The 13,885-nt window shown below is 52.9% G+C and overlaps 1 protein-coding gene across 2 annotated transcripts in view; it reads right to left on the bottom strand.

The window, feature by feature from the left end:
* Nucleotides 1-13,885, bottom strand: part of MED12 (mediator complex subunit 12) — a 44,439-nt gene that overhangs the window by 30,155 nt on the left and 399 nt on the right. For both annotated transcript variants that reach the window (XM_068163604.1, XM_068163605.1), the window contains exons 2-13: nucleotides 13,650-13,754; nucleotides 12,671-12,862; nucleotides 10,979-11,138; nucleotides 9,539-9,714; nucleotides 9,181-9,291; nucleotides 6,006-6,260; nucleotides 3,792-3,938; nucleotides 3,410-3,509; nucleotides 2,326-2,462; nucleotides 1,379-1,510; nucleotides 862-988; nucleotides 29-258 (exon numbers count right to left, since the gene is read on the bottom strand). In XM_068163604.1, coding sequence (XP_068019705.1) covers nucleotides 29-258; nucleotides 862-988; nucleotides 1,379-1,510; nucleotides 2,326-2,462; nucleotides 3,410-3,509; nucleotides 3,792-3,938; nucleotides 6,006-6,260; nucleotides 9,181-9,291; nucleotides 9,539-9,714; nucleotides 10,979-11,138; nucleotides 12,671-12,862; nucleotides 13,650-13,754 — 1,872 coding nt within the window. The remainder of the gene's footprint in view (nucleotides 1-28; nucleotides 259-861; nucleotides 989-1,378; nucleotides 1,511-2,325; nucleotides 2,463-3,409; nucleotides 3,510-3,791; nucleotides 3,939-6,005; nucleotides 6,261-9,180; nucleotides 9,292-9,538; nucleotides 9,715-10,978; nucleotides 11,139-12,670; nucleotides 12,863-13,649; nucleotides 13,755-13,885) is intronic.

Below are 13,885 nucleotides of genomic sequence, written 5' to 3'. Positions count from 1 at the left end.
GGGGGGGGCACGGTGCCTGCGCTCTCACCTCTAGCTTGATGCCACTGCTCCCCTCTGCCTCCTTCCTGTCGTGCTCCTCAGCAGGGTCATCGAAGGGGGAGGGCGGGCGCGGGCCGTGGGCGTCCAGGGCCAGGTCCCCGCGGGAGATGAGCGTGCACATGTAGATGTTGTGAGAGAAGACGTCGTGGCGGATCAGCTCGCAGAACAGCAGCACCAGGTTGAAGAACTCCACCTTCTCGTTCTCCTTCCCAGGATCAGCTGAAAGGGCAGCAGGGACAGGCAGGGCTGTCAGAGCTCTGCTGCAACACGCTGAACAACTCCAGCCCACCAGGACTGGAGGAGGTGTTCCCAGGCATCCCCAGGCAGTGAGTGACTGATACACAGTTTGGAGATGGCAGCACAGCAGCCCAGCTTCAGGTGTCAGTTAAGCAAGTCAAAAGGTCTCCAGTTAGTCTCACAGACCAGAGATACAGGATTTTAGCCTGCAAGTGCCATTCCTGGGTGCACAAAAAGTTGCCTGCATTATTCAGAGCTCTATCCTGTCCCCCTTAAGCTGTTTGCAGTATTTCTACTGAGACTACTCCAGAGCTTTGTCACTTACTAGTAAGAAACCTGCTGCTAGTTCTCAGCCAGATTCATTCCCCATTAAGCTGCACTCATCTATTCTTGGCCAACACCCTGTTAAGGGAAGTGTTTTGCATTATCTTTCTGCCATCTGCCCCTCGGGGCTGCTTTCAAGGTACGATCTGGATTGCAAGGAATCTAGAGAGAGAAGTGAGGCACAACCAAGCCCTTCACACAAGGGAACAGCACAGGAGAGGGAAGGCCGGACCTGGGAGGCCACAGGTTCTTATTACATACTTAGCATAGGAGCTTGAGTGTCAAGGAACTGCATAAGGACATCCTGAAAGACAGGAGCACTGGCTGCTGAGAGAGAGCCTGAAGAGATGGAGCCCTTCTCATCCACGACTTCAGAGTCCCCACATCTCTGCAAAAAGAAAGTTACCAACTGCTGTCACAGAGCAGAAACCCACGGCCCATAAACACCACAAAAGGAGCCTTCAGGAGACTTTCCCTATCTTGCACTTACAGGAAAGTCATCACATAGCTTCCTGCAAGCCACTTCAGTGTCTCCCAAGTATACCAGTACTTCCATACTGCAACCACCTGTCTTCAGCCATGCACACAGGATAGAGACCATCCCACAGGCTCACCAAGGACCTCCTTGGGGTCAGATGGAGCAGGTGCCATAATGACCTGCTGCTGAGAGGCACCGTGCTGATCAGCCTCTGCCTTTTGGTGCAGCAGTTAGACAATCCCAGTCAGGCAGCCCCTCCTCCCCTGCACTGCTGCCAGCCTTCCAGGAATAAGGAGTTACCTCAGCCTCTATCTCTGCTTGACGCTTCTCCAGGAGTTTGGCCACCACCATAGCCCTGTGGCGCCCAGAACGTTTGTAGCTGACTGCCCACTCGCACAGCAGGGCCACAACCGCGTCGTCATCTGGGGAGATCTGTTGAGACAGGAGCACTACAGTGAGAGCCTGAGACAAGCATGAGTGTGCAGTCTGAAGGCCTCAGGCTGGACAGAACAGTCTCTAGCAGTGACAGCCTCCTACATTCCCCTCAGCCTAACATGGAGGGCAGGTGTCAAGCGAGAGCCCTCCTGCTTTAGCTCTGCATTGACTCCACTTTGCCACACAAGCTGATCCACAGCCCTGGATAAATCTCCAGGATGGTTTTTGCTTCAGTAGATCATCTCTCCTCCAGCAGCATATCTATGGAGTGTTAATCTTAGTGCAGGTGAAACACAGCTGCTCAACAGCACTACACATAGTATGCACACTACCAGTCCTGCAGCTCGCTTCCAGGAACCAAGGCAGCATTGGCTGCATTATGGTCTGAATAAAAGTCACCTCCCGTGCTGAGAGGAACCTGAACTGTGAGCTCCCAGACTCTCAGGAAGCAGCTGCCAGCCCAGGATTTGACAAGGCTAGGATTTGCTTCTCTCAGCCATATGACTTGTCTCTACTATCCACCTGCTGTCGAGACTGATGCACTGCACTGGGAGACTCCCCGCAGCGAGGGCTGGATTCTCTCAAGCACACATGGATTGGTCAGTGGAGGCTTTCTACAGCACAGACCTCCCCATTCTCACTTTAGTACCTCCCTAACTTAAGGCTACACAAAATCCTTCTCAATGCAGACCACATCCCTTGGGCAAAGGCCACTACCCAGTTATCTTTACAGGCAAAGGACAGCAACCATGGGATAGAAAAGAACAGAGCCATGTCCAAGATCAGGGCCCAGTAGCAAAGTCCCAAGGCACCTCATGACTGTCTTTGGTTGGGCCCAGCCCAAAAATCCTGTTATACAAGGAATCCAAAGAGTTGCTGAAGTCAGATCTTTCAAAGCTGTGACTGTCCAGAACTTCTAGAGTGTGCAAGACACGGCCAATAGTGAAACCTAGAAGAGAACAGAGAAGAGAAATGTGTTGTGTGACAGCTGGTACAACAGATTCCAGAGCCAAAGGAGAGAATAGAATAGACCAGACCAGACCTTTGATATCATCAAGTCCAACCTATAGCCCAACACCATCTGATCAACTAAACCATGGCACCAAGGGCCTCATCCAGGCTCTTCCTAAACACTTCCAGTGATGGGGACTCCACCACCTCCCTGGGCAGCACATTCCAACGGCCAATCTCTCTTGCTGGGAACAATTTCTTCCTAACCTCCAGCCTGAACCTCCCCTGGCACAGCTTGAGACTGTGTCCTCTTGTTCTGGTGCTGGGTGCCTGGCAGAAGAGACCAACCCCCACCTGGCTACAACCTCCCTTCAGGGAGTTGGAGAGGGCAATGAGGTCTCCCTGAGCCTCCTCTTCTCCAGGCTAAGCAACCCCAGCTCCCTCAGCTTCTCCTCACAGGGCTGTGCTCCAGACCCCTCCCCAGCTTTGTTGCCCTTCTCTGGACACCTTCCAGCATCTCAACATCTTTCCTGAACTGAGGGGCCCAGATCTGGACACAGGACTCAAGGTGTGGCCTAAGCAGTGCCAAGCACAGGGGCAGAATGATTACTATAGCAGTCAGGGTCCACCTAGATTAGTCCCCTGACTCTTAAGAGTGGCCAGCAGCAGATGCTAGGGAAAGCATCAGAACATGGCACACAAGAGCAGAGCTGCCTGTTACACATTTTCAGCTCCCACTAAGAGAACTCCCCCTTCACCTGGGGAAATGGACCCATGCCAGACCTTGCACTGGAAAGAAAAAGAGCCACCTGGGATTTTAATGCTGTTGACAGTAAACACCAATGGCAGCAAGCAGGAAAAACAATCCCAAAACAGCCAGGCAGAAAGTCTCTCAGAGTAATACTTGGAACAGAGGGAGAGAAAATGTAACTGGCAGCAAGTTACCTGCTGTGGTTTCCTGGCACTTGTCAAAGGACCAGCGAACCTCCACGGCCTGCCCCCGCTCCTTTATCTGCTGCTCAATCTCACGCAGCTTTGCCCGAACCTGAAAGCAAGGCACTTGTGTAAACAAACAAAGAGATGCCTCAGGAGTCCTGTGGACAAAACCACCAGAAAACAAAGAGCATGGCAGTAACTGTACTCAAGGGTCGATGCTGCTTTGTCTCCCAAGGACACGGCTTAGAGCAGAATGGAGCAGTTAACTGCTCTGGAGCCAGGAGTACCTCCAGCTCTGCTTATCACACAACATGAGAAGAAAGTCCTGACAGAGCTCACACACAGCTATTATCCTGGACCAGGAGAGATTCCTTTTCTGAAGGCTGCTCACCTGCTGTGTAAAGGCTGAGTTCCCTCCTGGCATGGGCAGGTTGGATGGGGCTATAGGCAGGTGGTCCAGCGGAGAGCCGGTCTTTATCCTGCTGTCTGTCAGTGAGTAATGCCAGACAAGGGCACTTGGGCAACACAAAATTATACTCTGCAACACACAGAAGAGTCAGTTAGCATCCAGCAAACCAGCCCCAAACCATTTAGTCAGCTTACTTTCTAGACAAATAACCACTCCTTTGTCCTCCTGCCCAGGCACTCATCAGCCTGTGTGCATATTTATCATCAGAGGGTTTTTTTGCTCTAAGCCCTGAAAGAGTCTTAAGACCATGCCAGAACAGAAACTTTTGCTGCACTGAGCTACTTGCCCTGGGTATGCTTAGGCAGTCACAACCAGAGGCTCCACGTTACCCAAAAGCAGCATCATGCTACTGCAGGGCTCCCTGCTGCTTCTAACCAGAGCTTATTCTCTACAGCTCACACCACCAGCACACAACCCAGCCCTGGTGGTCCAGGAGCAGCATTTCCATCAGACATCAAGGGGAGTGTGAGAAGAAACAGGAGTCAGAGTCAAATTCATTCTGCTCTCATGTAATAACTACAACCATGATTGCAGTCATGATTAAAGCAATACATTAGATGTGCATTGGCTTATGATCTTGTGCAGACACCCACACAAACTTCACTGAATGACTCCTAGGATGCACCCCCTCTGCTTCTGGCTCACAAGCAGCCAGACAGGAGGGTGGGCAAGCAAGGCTGTTGTGAACACTCAAATCAAAGAACCCATCGTGTCTCAAGGACACCTGAGCAAAGCTTAGCTCTGTACACTGTTAGAAATGCAGCTTTCTGCAGCCTGGCTTCACCCACCTCCAACCCCAAGCTCTGCCCCTGCCTTAGCTGTATCTACCCTCTGCAGGTCAGGTTTGTGGATCTTCTACCAGAACTCTCCCTCTTTCTCCCAAAAAGGACCAGATGATCATTAACCAGAGGGAACTTTTGGAGCAGGCTGTGGTCAAACCCCAGCTCAGACAAATCTTTTGAGCTGTAGATGCATGTCTGTTCCCTCACACAGGAATTCTGTATTTCAAAACACATGCTTTGTGACACAGAAACTAGAAGGGGAAAAACCCCCAACCCTAACTGAGAGTGACCAAGAAATACCCAGCAGGAATACAAAGGTCTGGTTTATAACCCCATATTGCACTCTAGCCCTTGCAGACAGACAGACAGCCACATTCTGGGAATTTTCTTTTCACCCTGTTTGAGAGCTGCCTTGCTGCTTCTTGATCCTCTCAGGGCTCCCTGAGCACAAGTTTCTCTGCTGAGCTGCAGGTTCTCAAGCTATGTTAAAGCCTTCTCCACCCCCTGCTCTATCCTGCATTCTCTGGGGTCTGCCTTAACATGCTCCTTTCTTCTCCTGTAAGGGGCAGTCTCCACTCCTTCAGCAGGGACTCACCTGACCCAGTCACTCTCCACTTGAAGGAGAAAACCACAGCCATGAACACACACCCACACCCACTGAACCTAACTCACCTCCCTCCCTCCAACCCAAGGACAGCATGGACTGAATCCCACAGTGACACAACACTTGCCCTTCAAACACCTATCCATAAGACTCCAGGAACTTCGCTCTTTTATCACCAGTAAGGTTTAATCCATTTCAGGTCTAAGGATTATGAGTGTAGAGTCATTCCTCTTCATGGCCTCCTGCCACTCCTGGGGGAGTGCTGTGCTTCAGCCAGCAGTTCTTCCCTCAGGAAGGTGGGGTGGGTGTGCTGGCTGTGTGATCTGGCTGTTGGGCTTTCTGTCCTGTGGGGGTGGGGTTTTCATGGCTTGCTTACATTGCAAAGCACCCTTTCATTGCTGGCATTATTGCCTTTCCTAGGTGACAACCTGCTACTGACCTCCACAGGATGGAACAACCCCTTCTTTCCCATCCCCTCTTCTGCAAAGCTTTCCCAGCCACCTGAGGAACCTGTGACTAGAGCAAATGGCTGCAGTCCAATCTATTTTTCTCATGCAAGTCAGTCAAGGGCACTGTGACAGCACTGATGCTCTGTAACACATCAGCAAAGCCCTACCCTGTGACAGCCCTGGTTTGAGATTTCTGTACTCAGGAAGCTGCTGACTCAGACTGGAATGGTTTTGCTGTGATGGCACAGCACACAGACTGTCCCTGTTGACCTCACTATCACCAACCACTACCCACACTTACCTGAAGGATGCAGCTGAGCCCATACACCACAGGACGGTGCTGGGGGCACAGCAGTAAGTCACTGAAAGGGCTGGGAGGAGGATTGACTGCAGCTGGCTGAGGGGTGGGAGTTGAAGGAAGAGCATTCCCTGCCTGGGCAGAGAGGATGTGGGGTGGGTGCCCACCAGCACCATCCAGCTGCATGGCAAGCCTGCGGGTGCAGAAGTAGGCCAGACGCCTGGACAGGTATGCAGACTGCACGAACTCTCCAGAGTACTGCAGGGAAGAGGCAGGAGGAAAACATCAGTGTGAGCAGCACAAGACAGCCTGGACCATCCCCCAGCAGGACACCGTGTGGCACTGCCTTGCAGACACAGGCCCTTTGGATGCAGCCCCTGAGCATCACTCATCACCCACTGGCTACCAGGCATCAGAAAACCCTTAGCATGCTCCATGGCAACCACCTGAGGAACAAAAGGAACCCACACCAAGGCTGGCCCAGCATCTGCTGCAACAGAAACCACAGCAGCTCCCACGGGGGGGGTGCACAGTGAGAGCAACTACCACAGCTATGACATGGGCAGGGATTAGAAGTTGATGATGGTGACATTAGGGCTGAGTGTCTGTGGGTAAGGACAGGAGGTGAAGGCCAAGAAGGCAGATGTCCTGCTGGGAGTCTGTTCTGGAGCACCCAGCCAGGATGAAGAGACAGAGAAAATACTCTTGAGGCACGTGGCAGAAGCCCCTGGATTGCTGGCCCTTGCTCTTGTGGGGGACATCAGTTTCCATGACACCTGCTGGAAAGGAAACACAGCACAGAGGGAGCAGTGCTGGAGGCTCCTGGGTGTGTGCAGGAGAACTGCCTGGCACAGCTGCCAGGAGGGAAGGTGCCTGCTGGACCTGCTGCTTGTGACCAGAGAAGCACTGGTGGGGACTGGAATGGCTGGGGGATGTCTGGGGCACAGCCACCACCAAATGCAGAGTGCTCAGGTGTAGCAGAACTGAAGAAGGGATCTGGCAGGCACTGCCAGAGGGCAGACACTGACCTGCTCTGGACACTGGTGGGCAGAGGCCCTTGGAAGGCAGCCCTGGAGAGCCAAGGAGCCCAGCAAGGCTGGCACTGCTCAGAGGGAAGCCTCAAAGGCACAGAAACAGGCCAGCCCCACAGGACCAAAGCTCAGCCTGGCTGAGAAGAGGTTAGGGAGCTGCCTGGGGACAAAAGGGGTCGGCTGTGAGGTTGTCACAACGCTGTGCAGGGGGAAATGAGAAGGGCCAAAGCCCAGTTGAAAATAGATTTGCCTTCAGCTGTCCAAGAGAGCAGGACATGCTTCTACTGAAGTCTTGGCAACAGGAGGAGGCCTTTGCTGGGGGCAGTGGCCAAGGGTGAGGAAAAGGCTGAGGGACTCCACACCTCCTCTGCCTCAGGCTTCAGCACTCAGACCAGGTAGCTGGCTGCTGGGCACCCAGCCCCCTGAGCTGGAAGAAGGGCAGCAGAACAAAGCCCTCACAGTCCCAGAGGAGAGGCTCAGGGGCCTGCTGCACCACCTAGACACACACAAGCCAGGGGCTGGATGGCAAACACCTCAGGCTGCTGCAGGAGCTGCCAGAGCTCTTCACCAAGCCACTTCCCATCATGTCCCAGCAGCCCTGGAGGTGCCAGCTCACTGCAGCCTGGCAAAGGGGACACCCATCTACAAGAAGGGCTGCAAGGAGGACCCAGGGAACTACAGACCTGCCAGCCTGGCCTCAGTGCCAGGGAAGCTCAGGGAGCAAATCCTCTGGAGTGCCACCATGCAGCACCTGCAGGGCAGCCAGGGGAGCAGGCCCAGCCAGCAGGGCTTCATGAAGGGCAGCTCCTGCTTGATCAACCTTTTCCCACCACCTCTCCTACTCAGGGGTGGGGACAGGCTGGGGGTGGCCTTTACCTGGCCTCCAGTGAAGCTTTTGCCACTGCCTCCCACAGCATCCTCCTGGAGAAACTGGCAGCTCATGGCTTGGAGGGCTGGAGGCTTCCCTGGCTTACAAACTGGCTGCTGGCCAGGCCCAAAGGCTGCTGGGCAATGGAGTTAAGCTCAGCTGCTGGCCAGTCAGGCACCAGTGGTGCTCCCCAGGGCTCAGTGCTGGGGCCACTTCTCTTTACTGCCTTTAGCAATGGTCTGCATTGAGGGCACTCAGGCACCTTCAGGGAGTCTGCAGATGGCACCAAGCTGGCTGGCTGTCTTCAGCTGCTGGAGGGCAGGAAGGCTCTGCACAGGCTGCACCCAGGGGCTGAGGCCAGGGGGAGGAGGTTCAACAGGGCCAAGGGCTGGGTCCTGCTCTTGGGTCACAACAACCCCAGGAAGGCTCCAGGCTGGGGGCAGAGTGGTTGCAAACTGCCCAGCAGAGAAAGCCCTTGGGGTGCTGGCTGACAGCAGCTGAAGATGAGCCAGGGGGTGCCCACGTGGGCAAGAAGGCCACCAGCAGCCTGGCCTGGAGCAGGAAATGGAGACAGCAGGACCAGGGCCAGGATCCCCTGCTCAGGCCACACCTTGAGTCCTGGGTTCAGTTTTGGGTCCCTCACTCCCAGAAGGTCTGAGGGCTGCAGCAGGTCCAGAGAAGGGCAAGAGAGCTGGGGAAGGGGCTGGGGAGGAGCAGCTGAGGGACCTGGGGGTGTTCAGCCTGGAGAAGAGGAGGCTGAGGGGAGACTCTCTGGCTCTCTACAGCTCTCTGAAAGGAGGTTGGAGCCAGATGGGGATTGTGCTCTTCTCCCTAGTAACAAGTGATAGGATGAGAGGAAATGCCTCAAGTTGCCCCAGGGGAGGTTTAGGTTGGACATCAGAAGAAACTTCTCCACTGGAAGGGTTCTGAAAGCCTGGCACAGGCTGCCCAGAGAGGTGGCTAAATCCCCATCCCTGTAGGTGTTCCAAAGATGATGAGGGCCATGGTTTAGCACCAGCCTTGGTACAATTAAGGAATGGTTGGACTGGATAATCTGGAAGGTGCCTTCCAACTAAAATGACTCTGTGATCACCACATTCAGAGCAGGGAAACAGGTAAAAGAGAAAGAAACAGCAGAGAGCAGGACTAAAGCTATGAGCTAAGAAGGTTGCTCAGAGGGACACTCCCTAGTGGTGTCAGTACAAAACAACTCATCATGCCTTAGGTGACAGGAAGGGGACTGTCAGTGCTCCTGACTAAGCCAGCAGCCATTTCTCACCCTCAGCAGCAGGGGTAAGAGCATTTTCAGGAACTCATCCTCTCCTGACCGTATCTTCTCAAAGCACTCCAGGACCCAGGTCAGGAACTCGTGCCGGTCCAGCATGCCATCCTGCACACAGGTGAGGGCAGAGCAAATGGACAAAACCTGAGGCAACATCCACCAAGCAATGCTCACTGCTGGCTTTCTAACAGAGAAAATAACTCTGGGATGCTGCAGAGTTCTGTACTACTACTCTGAGCTCCAAACTGCATCCAGGCCTAGCAGTCCATTCACAGGAAAATAAATCCACTTGCATCCGTTTCCCTCAGCCCTCCTCTGCTACACACCCAGCCAGCAGCCCCCTCCAGGCCCTCACCTGGAACATGAACATAGCTAGCTTCTCGTTGTAGTCCCACTGCTTCAGAGCTTGTTCCACCTCTTGGGGCATTGGCCCAGAGGGTGACCCACAGCCTTGCCCTGGGAGCTGCCTGTAGAACTCGGCAATCTTCTGCAGCTGCTCCGAGAGGTACTTGGTGATGATCTGCGTCCACTCTGGGGAAGAGCAAACAGGGCAGCAGCCAGTGCAGTGGCAAACACAAGCAGGAAAGAACCACACTGGTGCACTGCTGTAAACTCAGAAAAGTTCCTGTCCTTTGAGAAGGACAGGAAGACAAAGAAGAAAAAGTAAGTGCCACAATATTAGCTGTGCTTATGGCCTGGGGGTGGGAGGGAGAGAGAGGCAGCCACAGAAACGGGGAACAAGGGGAGAAACTTCAGTGCCTGGGGGCAGAGCTACCTTGTACAAGAGAAGCAGGAAAGAGAAGCTTCCTCAATTGTACTTATTGAGAATCAGCAAGTGGAGAGAAGAGGCTCTGGAGTGGGGTGCAGGGCTGGGCCAGCTTGGTTCAGCATCCTCAGTAATCTGAGAGCAGAAATACTGCAAACACTTCAGCTCTGAACTCATTCCTAAGCTCTCTCAGGTATCACTGTAGAGCCATCAGCAGCACTTTGAAAATCATTGATTTCAATAAATCCTAACTGCACAGGAGACAAACTCAACACACACAATAATAGCATGATTGCAGTCCTCTGGGGCAATGTCAAGGCAAAATAGAAAGCAGGTGAAAACACACACTTAGAAGGGCAGCAGTAGGACAAGCATCCAAAGGCACAGGAAATGGAAGAAATGCATCTAACAAATGCATCAACCTCCAGAAAGAGAGCTAAGAAGCCTGTGCAATGTTCACACCAAAGATAAATGAGAAGGAACAAATTAAACCCCCAACACTTCCAGGGGCTTCAGCTGTTAATGCTGCTTCTCAAAGCAGTATGGTCAGGTCCTGCAGTCCTAGTCATACAATGAAGCCAGGGGAGCTCTCCCAGACCACAGTAATCTGGAGAGGCCAGGATGCAGAGGCTGTTAGAAATGGGATCCAGGAATTGAAAACACAGAGAGCAGCATACTGGAATTCTCTGGAAAATGTGCTTACTCACTCCAGGAGCAGCTAATCAGTCACTGCTAAATTGTAACACTTACAGTCTTTGGAGGGGAAGGAAAAACAAGTTCTGCAGCAGAGGAGCAGCACAGAGCTTCACAGGGAGAAGCAGAGGAAGGCTCTCAGGAAGGGTTTGTGGCTGCTAACGGTTATTTTCCAGCAGTGTGCTCACAGGTGGGCCCTGCTGTCTCAGACAGTTATGCACATCAAAGCACCAGGATTTATAAGCAGGCTTTCCTGGGTAGCTCTTGCTGTTCAAGAGCAGGCTGAGAAGGAAACATCTGCCAGAGGCAGCAGCAGTGCTCCACACAGAGGCTTACCAATGAAGGGGTCGATGACGTGACGCTTTTTCACCTTGGTCTCCGTGATGGCAGCGTAATAGGCACAGGTCATTTTGATGAGCCAGGCTGCTCTCATCACTGGAACAGTGTATTTAGCCAAATAACCAAAGACCTCTTCCTTCTTGCTAAAGATGGGCACCTGTAGCAGAATTGAGAGGGAGAGCTGGAACCAAGGGGTTTAGATGGGAACTCCTCCAAAGCAACCTCACACGCTGCAGGCACCGCAAGCTGTGCAAGTCAAAAGGGACTCTGTTGCTCTGCCTCTCAGAACACCTGCTGCAAGAATTCACCTCTGGGCAGAAAACAGCAGTACCAGAGCTGCATTTCAGTACAAACAGAAACAAAACAAACTGACAGGAGACACAAAGGCATCACTGCCTTTCCATGCCCTGAATTCTGCAAACAGCTTTGAGGACAGCCCCCAGGGAGGACATAAACAACTACAGAAGATACAGCCTAAAGATGGAGTCAGAGTATCCACTGCACAGGCTGCAGACCAGGCTCTTCCTTTTGGAAACAAACCCCAGTGTTACAAAAGTCCTGACTTCTGTGGGAAAGCAGGAAGCAGGACACAGCACGTGAGCAGCACAGCCGTGGGGCTCCTTTCCACAGAATGCTACAGTGAGCAGAATGCTGCCCGTGCTCACACAGGAACGGCACCAGCTCAGAGCACAGCTCCATCCAGCAGGCATCTCAAAGTCCCTGACCTACCAACAGTCAACTGCTCACTCTGGATGTTTCTGAACATTCTTCCCAACTATTCCTCAGTGCCTCGAAGACACAGGCTCCTCGCCTACCAACAGCAGCTGCTCTCATGTCTCAGCTCAGGAAAGCTGATGGGACTCATTGGCAGGAAACTGGGGGAAGGCCTCAAGAGGTTCAAGCTCTCACAAGGACCTCAGGAAAGTGACAGCCAACACACAAAGAAGGACACAAGGACCAAGTTTGTAAAGAGGCAGGAAAATGGGATTACTTCTCCCCCAGGAGTGACTCAGAACACCAAGGACCAGCCTCTGAACTAGATGCTCCACTACCGTTCCACAACTAGCAGCTGTGCGCTGGAGCGCAGAGTTCCTCACCCAAACAGTTGGCTCCTCCTGCCCCAGTCAAATGGCAGAGCAAGACTCCTCTGTCACACTCCACAGTGCTACCAGGGAAATCTCCAGCCCTAGAGCCCAGACTGGCTGAGATGAAGCTATAGCACACATACTCTTCTCAGTTCAAAATGAGAAGTGTGGCACTGCAACAGCAGCCTGGGAAGTGTCTCAGCTCATTATTGCCAGTAATTCTCACTATGACTTTGGAGAACTTGAGACATTCTCCCCAACAGGAATGGTCCTAATCTCAATAGCCCAAAGGCAGCAGTGACAGCTCTTGGAAAAACTCCTGAACCTTACACATCAGTCTGTGGTATCTCACTGCCAAAAGGCAACGGCAGACACAACCTCCAAACAGCAGACAAGAGACCAGTTCTTTGAGCAGGGGCAACCACAGTCAGTGCACTACAGCACCAGGATGTGCTCTTCAAGCTCAAAGCTTCCAAAGACAGAGAGAAAAAAAAAACAAACCACAGCTCCTCCAAACAGTAAAAACCTTCTACTGCATAAATACTTCAGAAAGCAGCAAAGGCTGAACGCTCTGCCCCGACAGGCAGCCTCTCCTGCAACACACCTTCTTAGCAAGATGAGTGAGGGGCTTAGTTCCAGCCAGATCTGTGAACCAGTTGTTTATGGCACTCTGGGAACGTGCTGTCACCAGCCAGAAGTTGTCCTTCTGGTTGACCTGAGGTTTCCGCCTCCCCGTGTCGGGCAGCGTGTTGCACCGCAGCTTCTCCGCGATGATACTGCTGAAATTGGAACTGATCTGCAACACAGAACAAAAAGGATGAGTGACAAGGCAGGGATCTACTCTGTGTGCTCAAAAACTCATCTCTCATTCCTACCAGGAGTCTCAACAGCATCGACTTCTGAATGAGAAAACAACCCCTGCCAACAATTCCCTCCGCTACACTTGCAAAAGGGAAGCTTCCAGACAACTCGCCCAGTAACTGAGCAGGGGCTGGAGCTGAGACCAACACCACTCTCCATAAGTGCTTGTCAAACCAGGAAGAAGGCTTCTTGGACAGACATCAGCCAAGCAAAACAAATGTACTGTGTTAACTGATCACCTTCCATCCCAGGTCCTCTTATCAGGGAGGCCAGGAAGCTAACACCTGGATTTTACAGGCTGGAGAAGCAGAGGTGAACCCTGTTATATAATGTCCCTGTTTTAAATGCCAGATGTTTCAAGGAGTCTTCCCTCTCTTCCACTGGGGCCAGTATGTAACCACATCAACAAGAAGAAGATTCCCACTTCTGGCATGCTAGTCTTGTGCTTTATTTGCAGGACATAAGGAGTTCTAGACACTGGATTAACAGATACAGCAGACACAGCCCTGCCCTTAAGACAGGTGGGACACAATTCCAAACCAACGTAGAACCTTGATTCTATCAGGACAGAGAGTTAGGTCCTAACACATCCCTAAAGGGGATGGGCCTCCTGATGCTGGACACGGAGAAGGAATGAGATGCAGGACTGTCCAGGAGCCAGCAGCCTGTCCTTACGAGCATCAAGCCCTGCCGAACCCCCGCACCTTCCCGATGGCTCTCACCTTCGCTGGGTTGAAATTGACATTTTTGGCACTGCCGTGCTCGTCCCCAGAGACCGCCGGCTGGTTATTGAAGCCTTGCTTGACGTTCAGAGCAGTCAGCTCATCCTGCGAGGGAAGGACGATCAGAAGGACCCTGTACGACAAACGCCCGCAGGCTCTGCGCCCGCCGCGGTGCTCAGCCGACGTGGGCACAGGGTAAGGCGAGGGCCCAGTGGGTCCGGCAGGCCTCCCCCGGG

Source organism: Melanerpes formicivorus, unplaced genomic scaffold, assembly GCF_026170545.1.
Source record: "Melanerpes formicivorus ecotype bairdi unplaced genomic scaffold, bMelFor1.0.p_v2 SCAF_73, whole genome shotgun sequence".
NCBI classification, from domain to species: domain Eukaryota; kingdom Metazoa; phylum Chordata; class Aves; order Piciformes; family Picidae; genus Melanerpes; species Melanerpes formicivorus.
Note: the sequence above shows the minus strand (reverse complement) of the source record. Positions and strands in the feature narration are given on the sequence as shown.